Source organism: Phoenix dactylifera, chromosome 2 (genome assembly GCF_051530095.1).
Source record: "Phoenix dactylifera cultivar Ajwa chromosome 2, Ajwa_hap1_PhDact_Kaust_v1.1, whole genome shotgun sequence".
Classification (NCBI taxonomy): Eukaryota; Viridiplantae; Streptophyta; class Magnoliopsida; order Arecales; family Arecaceae; genus Phoenix; species Phoenix dactylifera.
In genome coordinates, this window is record NC_143191.1 from 39340975 (window position 1) to 39361216 (window position 20242).

Sequence of the window (20242 nt, forward strand, 5' to 3'; positions counted from 1 at the left end):
GATTAAACTGAGATCATAAAATCAAAAAAAACATTAAATTATACTTAAAATCATTCAAAAAGTTGAAAAAGAAATTAATTACCAATTAATTAAACTTGACAAACTTTAAAAAAATTGGGCGTGCCGGTTCGAAACCAGCATGGCCAAGCGTACTATCGGTACGGTACCGAACCGGTAACGTACCTACTTGTCTGCCGATCGGTACGGATCCTAGTACCGATTCGACGGACCTTGCTTGGTTGTGTTGTTTTGATTCATATATGCATAAATCACAGTAATGATCTTGTTAGCCACGGCAAACTAGTTCAATTATAGTGGCAAACCACATGCACCTGGTTTTATATAGGGGTGTGCAGAGGTCAAGTCAGTTTGTTTGAGGGTAGATTAGAAACCAAATTGCTTTACGTCAGTTTCTTAAAACTGAAACCACTAAAACCATAACAGAACCAACGGTTTATAAAAACCAAAGGAAACTGAACTGAGAAGATACCATATTCGATTCGGGTTAGATCAGGTTATAACATACCCTGAACCATAAACCGTCAAATTTCATAACACATAATGTCATTGGGCTTACACTTGTATGGGCTTCACTTGGTATTCTCGCCTAATAATATTTTTTAAAAAATATATATATGTAGGTCATTTTTTTGAGTTTGGGTTGATTTTCTTTAAAATCCAAAACAAAAGCAAACCGATTTTTTTGCTTTGAAAATTTTTCAAACCGAAACCGAACCAACCACAAAAAGAATTGACTTAAACCGAAATGAAGCAACCAGTTCGGTCAGGTTCGCAATGTGGCCGGTTTTTTGCGCATCTCTAGCTCTATATGTAATACTATTTTCACAACTGATGGTATAAGTCTTGATGAGGATGTTTATGCATGTGAAGCATTCAAGGTTCGTTCAACCAAGAGCATTTGACGGACAGTTGTGCTCCATAAATTGACAAAGATTTGATAAATACTCCCCATTTTGGCATATAAATTCGTTGGTGATATTTGAGTGCATCTAAGGGGGGCAGAGTCTATCTATATAAAATGACATTCAAGAAACTCTCAGCTCATCACTGTCAGAGCTTTATTTGAAGCCTGAAATACATTTTTTTTTTTGTTTTGTAGTTTCTTTCTTGCTTGCTTTCCTAGATTGCCTTTTTGGAAGATCCTTGTTTCCCTTCTAACCGCAGATATTGTTGAATGTCCACTTTGGACAGAAGGACATCTTGGAAAGTTTGCTTATTAGTATAAAAGTACATTGCTTATGAGCCAGAGAAACTAGATCAGACAGATGTCATGCTTATTACCCTTCCAAGTTATGAAATTGTTGACACAAATGTGGCAAACACAAAAAATTTACAAAGAGCCTCTTTGCTGTCGTTAAGTTATTAGGACTGGACTTGCAAAGTTTTCTAGGGAAAACAAAAAAGATAGAGAGACAGAGAAGAAAAGTGAACATACTAGGTGAGGTTATTTGCATTTTCCTAGGGAAACTAAACAATGCAGCACCAAAGTCTAATCTTGCTAGTTTATGAGATAATCCAGCAACAGTGAAGTATTCTTCTTCATATATTTCTATTCTAGCCATATCATCACACTTTTTCCACAGGAACTGCTAGGAGTTTTAGCATATAATCAGCAGGCAGAAAGGAAAGCATCAACTTACATTTCAAGTTCTTTGAAATCTCTTCCCATGTCAAATTAAAGGCAAAAATTCCAGGAACACCCTGAATTTCTGGGATAACAGAAAAACGAGAACTGAAGGGTGATGTTGTCACTGTAGTAACATCAATGAGGTTTAAAGAGCTCATGCATACAAGAGTGCCATCTTGTGTCATTTGAACAGGACAATCAATAAAATCCACACCATCTTTAACAGCTTGTTGATAAGCCAAATCAGTACAGTCAGGGTAGGTCCCACTAGCTCCATTGTGTGAGATAACTAGCGGCTTTCCTGAAGCACATATTAAGTGTAGGAATATAGCAATATTGAAGCAAACAGTGCTAGAAAGTCCTGGAAAATAGATGGTAAGTCATGGAAATAAACAAAATTTGACCTACCATGTTCGGAGTTATTTGCTTGTATATGAGAAAAGCAACCTGCAAGTATAATGAAATGTTTTGACATTAGAAATAAGATCTACTTTAATTAGAACACATATTGTAGAGATCACATCATTAATCACAAAGTATAAATCACTTACAATTATATCAACGCCAAAAGTTTATGCCTACAGACTGACATCAAAGCAACTAGATAAGAAGATGAGGAAGTAAAAGAAAACAAGTTACCACCAAGGTGGTAGCCCAGTTGGAACGGGGCGTTTGCTTCCAACCAAGTGGTTCCAGGTTCGAAACGCGCGGGCGTCGATTAAATTCGGGGACCGGATGCCCCACGCCTGGACACGGGGTCTGGAAGCGCTACTGGTCGGCTGGTAGCCTGGGTGGTGCCAGGTGTGACGTACTCACACAGAGGGTCGGGTCGGATAAAACTGAGCCGGCCCACGGGTGGGGAGGGTATGAGTAAAATAGGTCGGAGTGCCCAACACACGACTCGGTCTACCCGCATCGAACATTCTCCTGGCGGGGTGGGGGCCCAGTGGTCGGGGCTGCTACGCGGGGGTGGGGCTTGTCCCTTCCTCCCCCCTTCCCCTTTTTTTAAGCAAAAAAAAAAAAAAAAAAAAAAAAAAAGAAAAGAAAACAAGTTTGAAATAGATGAAACCAAAAGCTTTCTGTTTACACACTATCTTAACAACCTAGCTGAAGACCATGAGTAAAAGCCATGTGGGCAAGGTTAGCGGGAGTAAAAGCAGACGGAAGTCACGTGGCCCTTAATGGGTTGGATAGAATTCAGCTATGATAAATCCCACTTAACTGTGGAGGTCTAGGCCGAATAGGCAGAATTCGGCCATGGTGCTGATAAGCAGGCTGAAAGATTAAGACTAGGCTATAATCAACCACAATACAAGATGTATGAAGTTGCATGACAGAAAAAAGGAATAGATTGCGGCGACCAAATCGGTCTCAAAGATATTTCCAAGTGCAAAAGACCAAAGTATAGGCCGAAGCAAAGATAGCCAATGTAATCCATGTTTGGATAAGCCAAGTACGATAAGACATGATTTTCGGTCTGACAGTTCGTGCAGAGCATCCGTGCTAACGAACATGTAGTAGACAATAACTGACGTCAGTTACTAGAATCTCCAAATTTAGAGGCGAGATGTGACTATTATTGAGAGTAGGCAATAATTATATTTAGTATAAATAAGTAGAATTGTATTCTGTATACAAAAAAAACTCTTCGACATCTACATCAATGAATCTTATTTTATCATAGCTTTACTTTATCCTTTACTTTCCCATACCTTAGAAGTAGTGTTAACTTAGAATTATCCTACTATAGCCTAGGCTACAATCTATCCCAATTCCTCTAATGGTGGTATGAAAGTGACAAAAATTCTTGAAGGTCAAGATACCTGAACCCATGCAACTCTCATATCCTCCCTTCGATCACCCCTTTTTCGGTTGTATTAACATCGGTGGCATGCTTACATCTATCTACCCATCTTGTCATTGACTTGTCAAACAAGCTTTATGGCAAGCCCATCCCTAGGCGGCGAAGAAAGCTTCATGCAAACAGTTCCAAATATCCATCTTTCTTCTAATCTATCTTTTGTTTCTCTCCAAACAAGTGACTCAAACGAGAACCATACATTATAGATATCTAACAGCATAAGTTAATAGCATCAATTATATTTTCTGAATTTAAACAATTTCAAGTATAGAAACTGCCTAATATATTATGTGCATTCGAGATGAATTATAACACCACCCTCCTTGCATATTAGTCTAGGTTAGTCTGCCTAATCTCCTGCTGCTTAGGTTGCAAGTCGATTTTTTCTACTATTCTTTCCAAAGTTCTAGTGTTGACAGGACATGTATATGAATTGCATGGAGCCTTGATCCCATCTCTGAGAATAGGCCCCAAAAGGGCCGAAGCCGGCTAGGCTCGTGCGTTACGAGCGCGGAGACGCCGTGGCAACTCCGCGGCCTCTTGAGCGGTCGCGGATCCTGCCCAACCGCCGCGAGCATCGCGGCAGTGAATGAGCCACGACATTTCAAAATCATCTTATAAAAGAAAAGGAAGAAAGCAATTTTCAATTCTATCTCCTCCCTCACGGTGCATCTTCCTCCTTCCTCCAGGAATAGGGCTTCATGTAGCTGGTGCCGCCGGAGAGAGAAGCTGCAACATCTCCTCAGAGCTAGGTAAGTCTTTGATCTTTTTCTTCCTTCATCATTCATGCTCTCTTAAATTAGATCCAGCCTAACTATGAAACAAAAACAAAATGGAAAACAAAATAAAGGAAAAATAAAAGAAGAAAGGGAAACTCACCATGTGCCACCCCGGCCGGCCCCTTCCGAGCTCTCTCTCTCTCCTCCACGGCAAGAAGAGAGGGTCGGCTGGGGCCGGCCGCCGTTCTCCTGAGTTCTCTCTCTCCTCCACAGGAAGAAGATAGGGTCGGTCGCCGCTCTCCTAAGCACTCCGACGAAGATCACCCTCCTCCCTTGTGTGGTGGGAGAGAAGGGGGAAGGCTCCTTACCTTGCGGGAGAAGAGGGCAGAGGGAGGAGAAGAGAGGAGAGAGAGAAGAAATGAGGAAGAAAGAAAAACGGGAGGAGAAGATAAGAAAGAGAAAGAAAGAGGAAGAGGGAAGCTTCGGGAAGGAAGAGGAAGAAAAGAAGAGAAGAGAAGAAGAAAAGAAAAGAAAAAGAAAAGAAAACGAAAAAAAAAAGAAAAGAAAGAAAAGAAGAAAAAAAATGTGTTTGGGCTAATTGGGCCCAATACCTAATAAGATGGGTTCAATTGGATCTGGGCCAAATGGGCCCAAGATCTGATAAATAAGTTAAACCAAATATGGGCTATATGGGCCAAGATCTGACAATGGATTTAAAGGAGCCCAGACTAAAGGGTTGCGTTACGTTGGGCTCAAATTTGGATTTGGGCCGAGCCAGGGTCTTTCCTAAAATTAACTGAAACTAAGCAGTGCCTTATAGATTAGAACAAAACATAGGCAGTGCCATTTCTAGTCTGTAATTGGGCCACGAGCCTAATTGTAAACCTATTGCCTATGTTACTGGGCTAAAAAGAAAATTAACCTTGTAAATGGGCATGAACCAGAAATTGGGTCAGACATGAACCAGAAATTGGGGTCAGATCTGAACCAGAAATTTGATTAGACCGGAACTAAAAATTGGGTCAGACCTGAACCAGAAGTTGAATCATGCCTGAACCAGAAATTGGGTCAGACCTGAACCAAAAAATTGATGAGACCTGAACCAGAAATTGGGTTAGGTCCTGAACCAGAAATTGGATCAGACCTGAACCAGAAGTTGAATCAGGCCTGAAACAAAAATTGGATCAAACCTGAACTAGAAAGTGGATTAGACCTTATCCAGTAGCCATGGGCCTGAATAAAAAGAAGCCCAGTAACTGAATCGGGCCATGGGCCTGAATAAAAATAATCCCAATAATTGAATCAGAAATTAATCAGGCCATGGGCCTGAATAAAGGATTAGTTTATAATTGGGCTATGGGCCTGAAAATGAAATATGAGTCCTTTGGATGGGTTGTAAGTTATTAAAAATTAAAAGAATATTAAAGAATTTGAATTAAGGAAAGGATGTGATTATATAGAAATAAATATAATAATTAGAAGTGGAAAAATAGTAGAAGAAATAGAATAGAAGTTAAATAAATTAATACGAAATTAAATGAGCAAGTAACAAATAATGAGATTGTTGTGTAATGCTAGGTGTTGAAGAATTGTCATCTAAACCTAGAAATTGGTGAGCGAACTGAGGTAAGTGACCCTGACACAATCTTATTGCTTTCAAATACATGAAACTATTTGAATACGAAGTTGTATATTACTAATTGTGTTTCTTAAAAATTCAGATCAAGCATATGTAGCAAGTGATGCATGATTTTGACTAAATGGCATTCATCATGTTTACTATATTGTGTACACTGGATTTATGATGATATAGAAAGTTGCATGAAAGAAACTGAAGTTTGCAGCATGATCATGAACTTTATACATTATGATGCTATTATTCATCTTTCAATCTACTTATGAAGTAAGATTTATGAAAAGCATGATATGGTTTATGAACTCTCAGATTGCTATGTACGGGCCCTCGCCAGCGGGATTATAGTAGCTGGGCATACGGCCCTCGTCAGCGGGTTATAGTAGCTCGGCATATGGCCCTCGCCAGAACTCGACATACGGCCCTCGCCAGAGCTCGGCATATGGCCATCACGCATAATAATAGTGACCATAGCTGCACTATCATCTGAGAGTACGGATTTCAAAACATAGAATAATGGGAAGGTTTTATGATGCACATCCATATTTATGAACTTGCATGATTGGACATGCATTGCTTTGACTGATTTAAATATATGCTATATGAAATGCCTATTTTGTTATAACTGTTAATTTCCTAAATTAATGCACTGGCATGAGGAACATGATACTTGATCTGGTAAGATTGTACATGGTTACTTACTGAGCCGTATAGCTCATTGTCATGCCCCGAGCCCGGAGCGCGGCAGGCACCGCGCGGCGGGCCGCACAGGCGTGCAAGGCAGCAAATCATATCAAAGCAATCACAAATATTTCAAGATGACATAATTATTTAAGTTGTTCAAAAGCAGCCTTACAAAACTTCAAAATAGCATATGCCAACATAATTCAAATGTCCAAGCTAATCTAGCTAAAATGCTAATAACCGAAGGAATAATCGAAAAGTCTAGCGCACTCCCCAATCCTATGCGATCAAGTCTCTGGATCTGAAAAATAGAGAAAACAGGATAATGGATTACACTAGCCCAGTAAACAACAAAATACCCCATAGTGGGGGCAAAGCATATCAAATTAAAATACAAAATAATGACTGCGAATAAATCACAAATAACGTCGTTTTTCTTTTTTTCTCAAAACTTATTATCATTTTTACAAAAACTCTGATATCATAATCTCAACATAATAGGCTACGGCCATATAACCTAGTAGCATGGATTGCACAAAATGCCAAATTCACTATTTTTATCCACCGATGGCAGCCGGTGTTGCACAAAAGTGCCAAATCTACTATATTTACCTACCGATAGCAGCTGGTGTCCAAATCCACTATTCTAATCACCAGTGGCGCGGTGTCGAAACCGGTTCCTCACAAATTACAAGTCGACAGGTTCAACGTATAATCCTCATTGGCGGGGCCAGAACAGAACAGATCATAGCCATGCTGAGAATGCATATATATAAAAACAGATTTCATAAATTGCCCAATCATAGTTTATGGATTTCAGAGCATATAACAAAATTTTCAAATGAAATTTAACATGCCAGACCCATTTTACTAAATACAAAACATATTTCGAAATTCAATCCACTAATAATTATTTTAGAAAAATGCACTTTGAAGCATTAAGTTACTTACCTCTTCTCGCTTAACTCCTACTTTAGGTAAGTAGATTAGGTTCACCTGTTTAAATTTAATTAATTTCTTTGTTAATTTTAGAGCTAAGCAAAACCAAAATCAATATTATTGGACACGGCCCAACAGGGCCCAGAGTTGGCCCATAATGGGCATGTAGAGTTGGGCAACGGGCCGTGCCGGGCCGGCCCGGCCCAGGCCCCCCGGGCCCAAATTCTAAGCGGGCCGTGCCTGGCACGGCCCGTGAGGCACGGAAGGCCAGCCCGGCCCGGCCCCCGGCCCCTCTATTGGTGGGCCGGGCCGGGCACGGCACGGCACGGGCCGGGCACGGCACGGCACGGGCCGGGCACGGCACGGCACGGGCCGTGCCAGGCACGGCCCGTAACGGGCGCAAACGGGCCGTGCCAGGCACGGCCCGTAACGGGCGCAAACGGGCCGTGCCAGGCACGGCCCGCAACGTCTCTAAACGGGCCGTGCCTGGCACGGCCCGTAACGGCTCCAGACGGGCCGTGCCTGGCACGGCCCGTCTGGAGAGGGGGAGGGAAAATAGCCGTTTCCAACGGCTATTTTCGGAAAAAGTCGATTTTACCCCTCCCAACAGTCCAATAACGGCTGAATGGAGAGGTATTTTGGGAAAAAAAATTTTGGGGCTTCTATAAATAGCCCATTCCTCCCTCATTCTCACCACACCAAACCTCTCATTCTCTCCTTCTCTACTGCTATTATTTCTCTCCTCTAAAGTGCTCTTCTAGCAATTTAATTTTTAGTTTGTTCAAGTGCTACACAAGAGGAGGTTCCTGTTGAGAAGAGAAGGTCGCTTCTGTTGAGAGCACAAGAGGAAGCTCGGAATCTCGGCTCTGCCTCTGCCCTCCGACCCTCTACTCAATTCCTCCTTGCGGTTAGTTTTTATTTTTTGAATTAATCATAGATATGTCATCTTTTGAGGAAAGTCAGTTTGGCATTCCTGTTTCTGAGGGAGAAGAAACTAATCCCCAACCCCCTGTTCCTAGTTCCTCTAGAACTGGTGAACCGAGTGAAGGTCAAACCTCTTCTCGTAAGAGGACTAGTACTGTATGGAATGAATTTGATAGAGTTATGGTTGAGGGAGTCTGTAAAGCTAAATGTAAAAAATGTGCCAAACTTTATAGTTGTAGTAGTAGTGGGGGAACAGGGCATTTAAAAAGACATCAAGAGAGTCATAGGATGCATGATTCTCATGCTCAAACTCAAAGTAGCCTTAATATACAAGGGGGATTACTTGTAGGTAATTTTGCATATAATCATGAAAATAAAAGAAAAGCACTTGTAAAATGGATAGTTAAGGATGAATTACCTTTTAGTTTATGTGAATCTTTTAATTTTGAAGAATATGTTCAATTAAACCTACAACCTGCTTACAAAAGAACTAGTAGGCGTACATTTAGAAGAGTAGCTATGACCAATTTTTTAGCAATGAAACAAAATTTAATTGAAACACTTTCTACTTTAAATGTAAAAATTTCATTAACTTCTGATATTTGGTCAGCATCTGTAGGTAGTAATTGTTTTATTGCCATTACTGCTCATTATATTGATAATGATTGGCAATTAAATAAACGTATTCTTGCTTTTCGTGCTTTTGATTTTCCACATTCTGGGCAACAAATTTCAAATATAATTTATCAAACTGCATGTTCATATAATATTAATGATAAAATTATGTCTATTACTTTTGATAATGCATCTAATAATAATTCTGCTGTTGTATTATTAAATGACTCATTGCATCCCATATTAGATGGAAATTTACTGCATATTAGATGTGCATGTCATATCTTAAATCTTTCTGTTCAAGCTGGCATGGGCATGATTCAATATGTGATTTCAAAAATTAGAAATGCAGTTTCTTTTATTCATGCTTCTAGATCAAGACTTCAAGAATTTAAGAAATTATGCATAAATCATGGTAAACGTTTTAAAAAATTTAAACTTGATGTAATTACTCGTTGGAACTCCACATATAGCATGATACATGATGCATACCCATATAAAAATTTATTAAGTGCATATATTAATGATCGTGGATTAGGATTTACATTGACTGAAACTGATTGGAATAAAGGAAAAATTTTGGAAGATTTTTTGCTTAGTTTTTATAATGCTACCAATGTTCTTTCTGGTATTTATTACCCTACTTCATGTTCATTTTTACAACAAGCATATATAATTAGTCAAAAATTTGCAGAACATAGATATGATGATGTTTTAATGCCTATTATTCACCTAATGGAATCTAAATGGAATGAGTATTGGGACAGGATATGTCCTATGCATAACTTAGCTGCTGTATTTGATCCTAGAGTTAAATTAAATGGCGTGCTAATTTTACTTGATGCATACGCTGAAAATATGAATCAAGATGCTGAATCTGCTAAAGATGAGGTAAGACAACTTCTTTATGATATTTATGCTATATATGATGAAAAAATTCGTGGATCTAGAACACAAATACAAACCTCTATTCCTCCTTCTAGTAGTTCTCGTTCGTCATCTATTTTTTCATTCATTGCACAGAGAAGACACACACATGCTTCAAGTTCCTCTTCATCTTCTTCATCTTTAAGTAGTGAACTAGAATTTTATTTACGAAATGATCTTCAGTCTGCATATGATGAAAATCAAATAGAGAATCTAGATGTATTATCTTGGTGGAAGAGTGTTAGAAATCAATATCCTGTTATGTCTGCAATTGCACGCGATATTTTAGCTGTGCCGATGTCCACGGTAGCATCGGAATCCGCTTTTAGTGCAGGTCGGCGTGTTCTTGACGAAAAGAGAAGTAGGATGACGGGCGAAACAGTGGAGATGCTTCTCTGCTTCAAGGATTGGCTGGATGCTGAGGCAAGACTTCAAGATAAAGGTGGACATAATACAACATCCTCTGATGATGATGATACAAACACTACTGAAGACTGAAGACTGAAGACTGAAGACTGAAGACTGAATACTGATTCACTGAATCACTGATGATTAGTAAGATTTCTTAATTTTTTATAATTGTACATTTTTATTGTATTCTGGAGGTCAGACCAAGGTCCAAACCTCGGCCCTTTCTTAGTTTCTTATTGTATTCTAGAATCTAGAGGTCAGACCAAGGTCCAAACCTCCCTTCATGTACCATTTTGATTTAAATTAATAAACTGGTAGGGGTCTATGCCAAACCCCCCACCATTAAGGTGGCTTTATATTCATAAATCAAGATTTCTTAGTGTTCAATATTTATTAATTTATTAAAAAAATTTTATCGGGCCGAGCCGGGCCCAGGCCCGGACCGTGCCAGGCTCGCGTGCCAGCCCGGCCCAGGCCCTTATGGGCCGTGCCGTGCTGGCCCGCGGGCCTAGACCGGGCCGTGCCGGCCCAGGCCCGAAGCGGGCCGTGCCTGGCACGGCCCGCTGGCCAGGAACCTCTAGCCCAGCACGGCCCTATCAAAGGGGCCGTGCCAGGCACGGCCCGGCACTGTAGCTGGCGGGCCGTGCCAGGCACGGCCCGCTTCGTGCCGTGCCGTGCCGGGCCGTGGGCGGCCCGGCCCAGTGCCCATCTCTATGGCATGGCCCGATAGGGCCCATATCAGACACGGCCCAATGGGCCCGCATAGACCCGACCCAATAGGGCCCCCAAAGTTGGCCTCTAGATGGATTATTTATGCAATAAAATTCATTGCAGGGACTAATACTTAGTTACAGGGTACTGTTTTATAATAAAACTTGAGTGAATGGACTAAATAATATATTTGAGGACCTTTATATAATACAACTTTCTCAGAGGGATCAAATCTAGATTGTAGAAGGAAATAATATACTGTCAAGGGCTTAACTGCAAAACCCCATTTTATTGGCCAAACAAATTCGGATTTCGGATTTCGAGTTTCGGATTTCAGGTTACAGATCTGAACTGAATTTCGGATTTCGAGTTTCGGGTATGAACTGGATTTCGGATTTCGGATCTGAACTGGGCCCAAGTTGGGCCCACAAAAGGTACGGTCCAAATAGGACCAACAAGGCTGAATTGGGCCAAAGTTGGGCCCACAATGGGTACGGCCCATCTGGCCCAACACAACTGAATTGGGCCCAAGTTGGGCCCACAGCGAACAAGGCCCAAGCTTGGCCCAGTTCGGCCCACGATGGGGCCTTCTTCCCCAAACCCCCACGGACAGGAGAAGGGGCAGGGGAGGAAGAGAGCCGGCGGGGTGGCCGGCCTGGATGGCGGAGGCCATCCCCCGGTGGATGGCCAGCCGGTCACAGTGGCGGCCGGCGGCTGCTGCGGTGGCCGGCGTTGAGAAAGAGACAGAAGTGGTCTTGGTTTGGGGCCAAAACAAAGGGAAGAATCAAAGCTATTTGGCAATAGAATGAATAGCAAGAAGAAGAGGCTTACCGGCGGTCGACGGAGGCGGCAGATCCCGGCCGCAGGTGGCTCGGTCCGGCTGTTAGCAGTGGCAACGGCGGTGGGGTTTCCAACGGCAAAACTAGATCTCGAAACAGGAGAAATTAAGGAAATAGGAATCAGTGGTGGTGCTTGGTCGAGCGGCACGCCAGCCACTTGGAAAGCAAGAGGAGAGGGAGGAGAAGAAGGGAGAGGAAGAGGAGACAAAGGAGAGGGAGAGGGCTTGGGTGATCTCATAAAGAGGAGAGAATGGGGGTTTTATCATCCCATTTCAATGGCTCTCCATGGCAGGAATCGCGGCAGAGGCAAAATCAGCGGCCGCTCGTGCGGCGGCAGGGTGGATGCGGGACGGCCGCGATGCAGCCACAGAATGCCCGCGACGTCTCTACGCCCGAAAAAGATGGAGGGGATCGCGTCTGCGATCCCCTGCTCTGCCCCTTCCAAAAGGGGCGTTGGGCTGAAGTCGGCTAGGGCTACCGGCTTCAGCCCAGTATCTCACACTCACATCCTTCCATTTATTTTCTTACAGATAAATAAGGCTGCTAGGAGCGGGATAGAGTACATGAAAATGGAGATGAAGCATAGTTACAGGAATTCATAGAAGTAGATATGTTAATAAGTTTGGGTTGTAATATTGCAAACTCAAGTATATGATTTAGATGCTCTGTACCTGCTTCCTTATGATTAGTGAATAAATTTGATCAGACTTTATCTTGCTTCATACAAGAAAATTGTTAATGTGGCTTCATGCTATTGTGGGCAAAGGCTTGCAATAGCATGGCTGTGTCACGAGCCGGATTTGGGGCGTGACACTATCATTCATAAAGAATTTCTTTTCTCCTCATCAATAACAATTCAAAAAAAAATCGCAACCCTCTTCAGAAAGGTACTTCATATTATAAGCATTCCTTCATATTATCAGCATTCTAAACCCAAGCTTCATTATCTGATTGTTTTGTAATGTCTAATGTTTGTACAAGCCTTTCAAAATCTAGCAAACCTTGATTGCTAATCACAATACATGTAATTCTGCATCAACTTCACCATTTTCTTTTTTCTTTTTTTTTTATGGGAGGGGGATGACTGAAAGATACTTGATCTCAATTTATGTATGTGGGAAAAACCACATCTAGCTTTAGTAGCCAAATTGATAGGCAGCTTAAGTTGAACGCTTGTACCTATTCTAGGTGGAATGAAAGACACTGCTTATTATAGCACGTAAACATGTACATGAATGCATATTGCATGTATGTATACCTTATATCGTTCCCTACTAAAACCGTACAAGATCCCTCTCATATTTGGGAAAACTTTTCTCCAGCCTTCCTCTTTTAAGTTGATAAGATCACACGGCCTTCCAAAATATAAGCTCACATGCATGATAACCCCACTAGATCCATAAATTTATCAGTACATAAATATTAAAATAAATTGTTAAAATATTTATAGAAGAAAAGGAAAATAAGAGAGAGGAAGAGCAAGGACTTTATATTTTTGTTCCATCATATTCGATACATCTTAGAGGTTATATATACTATTGTACAGACTTTATGCAAGAAAAATAATACAGACTGATACAGAATCATGCTAACAAAGAAAAATATTATAGACTAATATAGGTTGTTATGTGATTCTTAAAATCACTCTAACAAGATCGTGCTAACAAAGAAAAATAATACATGTTACTACAGGATCACGCTAACAAAAAAAAAACATTACGGGGCGATACAAGTCATTACATGATCCCTAAAATCATGCTAACAGCCACCCTCAAACTCAAGGTGGTACTGCAAGTGCCAACTTGAGTTTAGAAACCAGATCATAGAAGTATCTAGAAGCTAACGTGGCAGATCATGAGCTAAATTAGCAGTTTAGAAGTTGACGTGATAGACTAGGAGCTGATATAGTGGCTCAGAAGCTGACATGGTGGTAGATTAGGAGCTGATGTGGCAGCTCGGAGGATGAAGCGACAAATCAGAAGCTAACATGGCAAATCAGGAGCTAACATAACAACTCAGAAGCCGATATGACAGACTAATGTATAAAGTTGATATTTCAACACAAAATCCGACATGGCAGATCCAGAGCTAACATAACAGCTCAAAAGTTGATGTGACAGATCAAAAGCTGACTTGGCAGCTCAAAAACCGAAATGGCATATTGATGTGCCAAGCTAATGTGATATCACAGAATCTAACATGGCAGAACAAGAGCTGATTAAACTATTTAAAAACTGATATGGCAAATCAGGGAGCTGACACAGCAGACTAATGTGTTTGGCAATGCTAATGTAGCTAAATGACGTGTCCGCTAATGTGGCTGATGTGGCTAACTGGTGTCTACCGATGTGTCTGACTGCTATGTCTGCTAACATGGCTAGTTGTCGTATCTGATGACATCATAAATTGATGTGGCTGATAGACATATTTGATGATGTGGATTGTTATCTGCTTAATAGCTAACATGGCCCTCACATTGCCGTGACATGGCAAAATGGCTAATGCGGCAAGCTTTGTGGCCGGACAGATGATGACATCGTAGACTATCATGACTGGTCAACGATGATGTAGCTGAATGACTCGTCTTATCTATGCTACTGTGGCAAAATGACATGTTGGTTATTGTGGCTGCTTTAGATGATGTGGCAGGAAGAAGATACACAAAAGGTGGCATTGGAGTGAGGGCTGGCACTTCGAGAGAAGGCAGCCGAAGGTCAACAATCCTTGTAGACGAAAGCACCATAGAAGAGGAGGAAGATGCCTCAAACTAGGTTGTGAAGGAGCCTGAGGCAGCTAGTGAAACCGAAGATGGAGAGAGGCCAAGCGACAGTGAGGAGAGACGATGAAAGATCTAAAACTGAGGGAAAGGATGGTGGAGAGGAGCTACGGATCCATCAACAAATAAAGAATCTTTGGATGTTAATCTACCAAGAAACAGGATCTGCAGATCTACTTGGAAACATGGGATCTTCGAGTGTTGATTCACTAAGAAACAGAGGACCTGCAGGAAAACAGTGGATCTACAAATCCATCGAAAAATAGAGGATCTTTAGGTGTTGATTTACCAAAATATAGAGATCGATAGATTGACAACGGAGGTCTTTAAGTCTTCTAAACACGTCAACAACAATCACAATAAAGGTGGAATTGATGGCGTCGGCAGATTAGGTCATCGATGGCTCCCATATCAAGTTAAAATATTTACAGAAAAAGTGGAAAACAAAAGAGAGAATTTTATATTTTTGTTCCATCACATTCGATATAGATCTCAGAGATTATATATACTAGTGCATAGACTCTATTCAAGAAAAATAATACATGCTGGTACAGGATCACGCTAACAAAGAAAAATATTAAGAGCTAATACAAGTTGTTATGTGATCCCTCAAATCACTCTAACCAGATCATGCCAACAAAGAAAAATAACATAAGCTGAAAAAGGATCATGCTAATAAAGAAAAATATTACGCGCTAATACAGGTTGTTACATGATTCCTAAAATCACACTAACAAAATAACACATTGATACAACATCACGCTAAGAAAAAAAAATATTACAGATTGATATAGGTTATTACATGATCCCTAAAATCGCGCTAATATAAATAAAGAAACCAAACTGCCAAGTGTCTTTTGTGCAGGAGGTCTGTTGCTTGAATGTGCTAGTAACACATTATTATAATCAATAGATAAATTTTCAAACTTACAAGAATCTATTTCTCAAATTTGCTTAGAGTGTAAATTCTCTTATGCTAGGAAAAGTATGAAAAACTATTATTTTTTCAATCAAAAGGAAATCAATGGTCACAGAAGCTTGTTTCCCGTGAAAATTGATATTTGGCTAATGTCGTATTGTTTTATGAAATTAATATGACTTTTCTTACATGAGAAATAAAGTTTATAACAGGATAAAATAGTTCTTCAGCGCATGTTTCTGACTTTAGGAGGAACATCTTGGTAACTATGTTTAGATCATAACAAGTAAAATAAATTAAGATACCATGATAGTTTAAAATAAACTACATACCTTTGAATGAAACTATTTCCATACTCTGCTAAAATAAAAAACACATCATAACTAAGGTAACATTTGGTAGACATGAGAAACATCCAATAATATCACAGAGCAAAAAATGTGAGAAATCGAGAGTCATTTGTAGGCAGTCCTAAAGATAGCATTAGCCACTAAAAGGTGTAATCACAATGTCCTTTTTTCTATTATCTTGCTATGTAAAAAAGCATTTAGAGGGTCAGGAATCTAATTTTCCATTAAAACCATTTAGATAAAAGAATGCTGATTGGAGCAAGACTATGAATCTTATGCATGTAAAGAGAAACATCACCAATGGCCTCCGATGCAGTTTTCGGGAAGTCTGTCAGCACACCATCAACAGAGAAGATCCCATTGTCAACGAAAGAAAGATATTCAGCTAATGGATCATAACTGTAATTATAGCTAATTATTGCATCATTTGCAAAGCTCGATGCAAATACTTCCAGTCCTTCTTTATGGGCATCCAGGACAAAAGAGGTGTGAGGCTGTAGATAGAAATCAGATGTTACAGGGTAAATATATTGCTTGGGAACGAGAATTCCGGAGGCAAATGTCTTGATAAAGGTGAGATTTTTTAGTAGTGAACCATATGTCTGGTTTGTAGAAGGTTCAATGGCAGCTTCATCAATAAAACGGAAAATGAACTTTGTTTTGGTTCCTTTGAATGTTCGTGCTACGCTGCTAAGAAAAACCACTTCTGCCGACGAGACATAGTTCAGAATAACACGTTTTGCTAGAGAAAGAAGATAGCTTCTCATACTCAAATTATGCTGCGTGTAGAACATATCATGCTGCAAAATAAGAGGCAACAAATATATTTTTAATTAGCAAGAAACTTTAAGCGATCACATTAAGAAAGAGGGCTACAGAACATAATGCAAACAACATTACCCACAGGATACCTGTATATTCAACCAAAGGGCTGGTGGCTTAGCTTGTTTCTGGACATCTTCAACAGTAAGGATAAACGAGCTAGCATCGAATTTATCAGTTCGAGAAAGAACTTCTTGTGTTACTGCTTAGGTTGTAAAAACTGTCAGAATATTAGCCAAACAAGTTCAAACATGCAGACAAAAATTCTGGTAACTTCCAAAAGATTTAGCTGCTCAGTTTGCTGGACTTTAAAGCAAGACAAATCTAACACAGGTAATAGCTAATAAATTCACATTTCCAAATTTCTCTTATATACCAAATAGGAAGTTCATATGAAGTGTAGCACTAAGATACACAGAAAGGATGAGATAAATCAAATTTACCAAATTTGCAGTTTCAAACTTCTTCACATGAGTCTATGCACATAATTCGCTTTGATGCACAAACCTACACCCACCAACCCAATGCAGGATCCAAGACAGCCCAGTACAAGTAGGCTTGTGTCTTGCTATAATTAAAGGCTATGCATCTGCTCTGCACGACAACTGCCTATATATGTGCCCATCCCCAAAGGACATACTGTCATATTGCAACAGAAAAGAGGACAAGCCATGCTGGCAACTTACAGGCATGATGCAGCAGTGCAAACCATTGTACAGAAGCTGCCAGTTCATGGTTTATGAGGATTCATGCAGGCCCACAAAGGACTGGATAAATCAGATACAAACAGTACTTACCATTAGGGAATACCTTATAGCCTAAGGTGTTTAAGGGAAAAAGAATATCATATGATAAATACCTTACTTCAGCCTAAAATGCCTTAACATGGGTTTGAACATTTCAACACCAAGCTATTTTTCTAGTGCAGCACAATTGGCTTTGGCAATGTTACATACCATTAAGTTATTTCCAACTAATTAACTTATTGATTTGCATGAGTTAGCATCGAGAGTAAGGCATTGTGCATTGACAGAAAGCACTGTCAAACCACCATGTCTAGGGTAAACTGATGGACGTGTGCATCTATAACTCTGAGAAGTTGTTCCTGCAAATAGATAGATATGTTGGCATTCTGAATCAGGGAAAAAAGCTACCAAGTGATTTTTTTTCCCTTTTATTTTTGATTCTGTGGGCAGCGGGTAGCATCCATAATAATACATGAGCTTTCCCATCCTTTTTCAATTTTTAAATGGTATAGGAGCAAACGAATAGCTTTTCAGCAGTTTTAACTTACATAAAACTTGTGATAAGTCATTAATACTATAGTCCACGGAAAACCACCCTGATGTAGGAACTCCATTAACAACGTAATTCTTTTTCCCCTGCGGATAAACCATCTGAATGTTTGTACCATTATTAATTGTAAGTTCTGGTAGACAGATGCCAACACCATCTTTTGTCAACCGCACATCACACCATGAGATTGTATCAGAAGAACCGACAAGATATGTAAGTTTGTAGGCAAGGTCACTAGAGTCAGGAAATATCCCCGAAAAACCACCTTTGGCTATTACTACCGGGGCATTTCCTGCATAATGGAAAAGTGGATACATTAGACTTCCATAAAACAAAAAAACAATTATAGTTCAACCACTAAAGAGATAACAAAATTCAATTTATTAAAAAATCAATGCAGGTAAGTGAAATTTCATCAAAGCCTGCAGAGTAAGGGCAAAGCCGGTATAAATAATGCCATCAGATTAGGAGAGCAGAACTTAAGTTATGGAACAGAAAAACCTGGTCGCTGATTGGATAGGAAAATTTTAGCTGCGCTACAACTCAAGGATGCATAAAAAATGCCATAACAGTTATTCACTATTGTTTTCTTTCTAACAGTATATTTTAGCCGTTCTCAAAGCTATAAAAATACTAGTAAAATCATATTGGGCTAGCAAATTAATCCATTTAATCTTAATTTGCATTGTATATCTTAAGATAAGCATCTTATCAAATAAAACTCTGGAGGTGCACAATTACCAAAAATAGTTTTATTCAAATGTGATCATTGAATTACTAAAAGTTACGTTTAGTTATTAAACCATTAGTTTTCTCAAAAATTACTAAACCATTTAAAGCTTTTTTTCCTCGATTCCTCACCATGATCTTGCAAACAGCGGGCTTATCAAGGACATCTACATAACAGGTCATCCCTGTGATTTTTCATAATTGGAAAAAGATGGAACTTATAAACATTAATCTTTTGACCAGTCCTCAAATTTCTATATCATTACTTGGTGCTTCCGCGGGCAAAATAATTAGAAAAGAAAAATACAAAATAATAGGCGGAAGAAAAACATGCTATCTCTAAAATCCAAATGAGAAAAACTCTTCAAAACCAGCGGTTCTCACATATGTAGCCGAAACCTCCCATCAGCTTCAAGGAAATCAATCTCTCATAGACAATGCATGCCAACAACTTTCACTTTACACATGCCCACTCCACATCTTTGCTCGCAAACCCTACAGCTCATTTCTTCATTTCTTGCTCAATCTTTTCTGCGAAAACCCACATCACATACATATATAAACTCCATGATCTCTCGTAACCTATGAACATATAGTAATCTAAGCAGGTTAAAAGAAAAAAGTTTCGAAAAAATCTCTCTCTCTCTCTCGCTCGCTCGCTCGCTCGCTCCCTCTGTGTGTTTTGGTAGAAAAAACTTTTTTTTTTCTGTGCGTCCACTTGTCCAAATCAAACTAAAAGTCCCACCCAAGAAACAAAAGAAGAAGAAAAAATAAAAGAAGAGAGAGGGGGAGGGGAGAGACGAGCACCAGTCAAGGTTTGCCAAGCGCTCTTGGGGGTCTGGGTGGTGACCAGACCTGGATGATCCAGTGCAAGCAGTAACACGAGGAAAGCAGCAAGGCAAGAGGAGGAGGAGGAGGAGGAGAGCTGCCCCACGAATCTCCTTCCCCACATTGCCTCAGCTCTTCAAGCGCCAAGATCCCACCTCTACCGAATCAGATGCCAAAAGAAGGATCTTTGAGCTCGGTTCGCAAGAAGAGAGGCAGGAAAGAAAGACGGATTTTTGAGGTGCGATCACTGAAACGAGGGGCAAAGAAAGATCTTTTGAGGCGAGCTTATAAGAATGCAAAAAAAAAACAGAGGGTGGGGTGGGGGAGCAGAGAGAGGGAGAGAGGGGAGAAGGTGGTAGGGTTGGGTTCCAGCGGAGATGCTGCGCTGAAACTGGCGTTTGCTTATTTATTATTACCGCCTTCTAGATTACTGGGTGATTTGTTTATTGGAGGAAATAAAAGAGGGAGTTGACGATAACCGGGGGACGAGGGATGTAATAAACAGCGGATTGGGGTCATAATCTCTCAACAAAAATCATATTGGGCGGCCATAAGGGAAAAGAATATTGTGCCCATCGAAACCCAAAATTCATAAGTTTTTTCTACTAATA

The 20242-nt window shown here is 40.2% G+C and overlaps 1 protein-coding gene across 3 annotated transcripts in view; it reads right to left on the reverse strand.

Annotated features, from left to right (window-relative positions):
* Positions 1-20040, reverse strand: part of LOC103713563 (glycerophosphodiester phosphodiesterase GDPDL4-like) — a 41662-nt gene extending 21622 nt beyond the window's left edge. Inside the window, exons 1-6 of one of the 3 annotated variants that reach the window (XM_008800541.6) lie at positions 19611-20040; positions 18073-18366; positions 16868-16980; positions 16255-16756; positions 2057-2095; positions 1662-1949 (exon numbers count right to left, since the gene is read on the reverse strand). In XM_008800541.6, the coding sequence (XP_008798763.2) occupies positions 1662-1949; positions 2057-2095; positions 16255-16756; positions 16868-16980; positions 18073-18366; positions 19611-19755 (1381 nt within the window). In that variant the 5' untranslated portion in view covers positions 19756-20040. Of the gene's footprint in view, positions 1-1661; positions 1950-2056; positions 2096-16254; positions 16757-16867; positions 16981-18072; positions 18367-19187; positions 19535-19610 lie in introns of those variants that run through there. The other 2 variants (XM_088716349.2, XM_088716348.2) reach the window with 2 other exon arrangements.
* Between the last annotated feature and the right edge of the window lie 202 nt (positions 20041-20242).